At 55.2% G+C, this 2,546-nt stretch overlaps 1 protein-coding gene across 1 annotated transcript in view; it reads left to right on the top strand.

Moving 5' to 3' along the window:
• ACA1_227260 (uncharacterized protein) overlaps nucleotides 1–949 on the top strand; it is a gene marked incomplete at both ends in the record, with an annotated part of 2,413 nt that extends 1,464 nt beyond the window's left edge. The window contains 2 exons of the mRNA XM_004346461.1: nucleotides 47–466; nucleotides 488–949. Coding sequence (XP_004346511.1) covers nucleotides 47–466; nucleotides 488–949 — 882 coding nt within the window. The remainder of the gene's footprint in view (nucleotides 1–46; nucleotides 467–487) is intronic.
• Nucleotides 950–2,546: the final 1,597 nt, after the last annotated feature.

Consider the following 2,546-nt stretch of genomic DNA (forward strand, 5'->3'; position numbering starts at 1 on the left):
GCACAGCTCGGACGAGGAAGACAACATGCAGCAGGGAAGGGAGAAGGCGAGGAAGATCGAACACGACAGTGTGCACGTCAACCTCATCGCCGCCATCAAGGCGTTCAAGGAGCAGGGCGGCACGAAGGAGATGCTGGTGAAGTGCATCGACGCCTGCTACAGCGACGAGGATTCGGCCCGGCGGCACTCGTCGCCCTCGTCCTTCAGCCAGTGGGAGATCACCATCGAGGACCCCGCACGCAACCACCAACAAAAGCAATACCCGCAGCGCACCATCCACCGCGAGCCGCCGCAGCACTTTGCCTCGGCCCTACCGACGAGAAACAACCACCACCACCACCACCACCACAACGGCTGGCAAGCTCAAAGAGAGGCGGCTGCGGCGATCGCGATATGCACGACCACGACGACCACGACGACCAGCAGCAGCAACGACCGCCGACAGGCCAAGGGACAGGAGAGTCCGGTGCGCTCGCCGCAGCCGCAGTGTCTGCCGCCTCTCCGGCAGGAGCTGGGCGCCGTGCTGCAGGCCACCGCGCAACAGTCGCCGCAGCCCAGCCGACCCATGCCCGAGGTCGCGGCCTACCAGGAGCGGTCCCTCCGGGGCTCACTCCCCGACACGCCTTACCACCACCATCACAACAACAGCAGCGCCAGCAACAACGGTTACCACTCGGCCGTGCCATCGCAGGCCCGCCACTCCTCGCCCTCTTCCTCGTCGTTGCAAGCGACCCCGCCTCCGCCGAGGCAGCCCTCGAACATTCTGCCTTCGCTCTCTTCGCTCCTGCTCCTTCCCTCATTGCCATCGCCAATGCCGGCGGCCCAGCAGCCTGCGCCGTCGCACTCGTATCGGCCTCTCGCCCCAGCTACCAACGACTACCACGACATGGGCAACAAGCGAAAGCGGGAGCACTGGCAATCGCCCGCCCAACCCTGTACTTTTGTTTGATTGACCTCCTTACCCCTCCTCCATGTACATACACGTAAATACTTGAGTAAATACCACCTTTCCCACAACTGGGCTTGTCAATGGGAGAGTGGTGAGACCCAAAACGAAGAAGATATGAAAGAACAAGAAAATGGTGGTGCACGCCCACCAGCTTTTTGGTGAGTTGTGATCGGCAGCTTGCACGAAAGGGGGGATGTGATGGAGGCAGGGGGATGAGAGCTGACGGATACGGCCATACTGCGCAGAAAGCACCGCTTCCCATCCGAACAGCGAAGTTAAGCTGCGCCAGGCGGTGTTAGTACTGGGGTGGGCGACCACCCGGGAATCCACCGTGCCGTATCCTTTTGCTTGCTTGGGCTTGTTCTTCATTCATTACACCATTGAGCGTGCCATAACCTTTTTCACTCTCTTTTTGCTCTCTTTGTGTATCAGACTGTCAGCATCAGCTATGGCACATCAAGCCCCACTACTGCAAGATACTCCTGGTGTAGCTGTTAGGCCAAAAATGGAAACAAAATTACTAAGCATGATTGTGACCTCATTTCCACATCAACATTTTTTTTTATGATGACTTTTTCAGATCATCTCAGAGGCATTTTTGGTCACTCTATTTTATGGCCACTTCAACCCCCTCACAATCCATTATTTGTACATTGTCCAAAAATCAAAAGTACCACTGTCACACAGCCAACTCCAACTTCACTCCATCAAGCTACTACAAAGCCATGGCCTCTAATTTATAAAAAAAAGATACCTCCTCTCCTGTGATTTGCTAAACATTTATGAAAAATTGCACTCCTCAGGAGGTAAGCACTGCTTTGTCCACAGACTCCATGCAGACATGGAATGTCAACTACCACAAGACTTTCACTCCCATCATCAAGAACTTTACCTCTTGCCCTTGGCTTATGGCTTAAGCTTGAAGATGAACATCATCTTGAAGGCACTCATGCCTATTCCTGGACTTGAGGGCTGAGCTTCCAGGGTGGTGATGAGGGCATGGTGAAGTTCAACATTCCATTTCCTCACCTACCAACCAACCAAGATGACAAAGGGGAGGGTGAAGATTTTGATCCACATGTTGCCCCATGATATTGCTGGGCAGACGTGGCTGAAGTGGTGAGGGATGGTGGTGAGGCATTCGGAAGCAGAGTGATGGGGAGCACTCACAACAAGCAATGGTGTAATGAATGAAGAACAAGCCCAAGCAAGCAAAAGGATACGGCACGGTGGATTCCCGGGTGGTCGCCCACCCCAGTACTAACACCGCCTGGCGCAGCTTAACTTCGCTGTTCGGATGGGAAGCGGTGCTTTCTGCGCAGTATGGCCGTATCCGTCAGCTCTCATCCCCCTGCCTCCATCACATCCCCCCTTTCGTGCTCACGACCAAGCCAATGGTGCGCACGATCTCCTTTGTTGCTTTCTCCCACACAGACCAATCAAATCAATAATGTTACAATCACTGCGTTGCCAAGGTCATCAATCGACCTCTTCGATGGTTGGACCGCGCGTGGGAGGGGCTGCATTGGGCGCGGGACTCTCGGGCAGGGTCACAGGGAACGACCAAAGAAGGTCCTGTAGCTCGGCGAGTTGGCCG

This window comes from Acanthamoeba castellanii (genome assembly GCF_000313135.1).
Source record: "Acanthamoeba castellanii str. Neff unplaced genomic scaffold scf7180000084761, whole genome shotgun sequence".
Lineage (NCBI taxonomy): Eukaryota > Discosea > Longamoebia > Acanthamoebidae > Acanthamoeba > Acanthamoeba castellanii.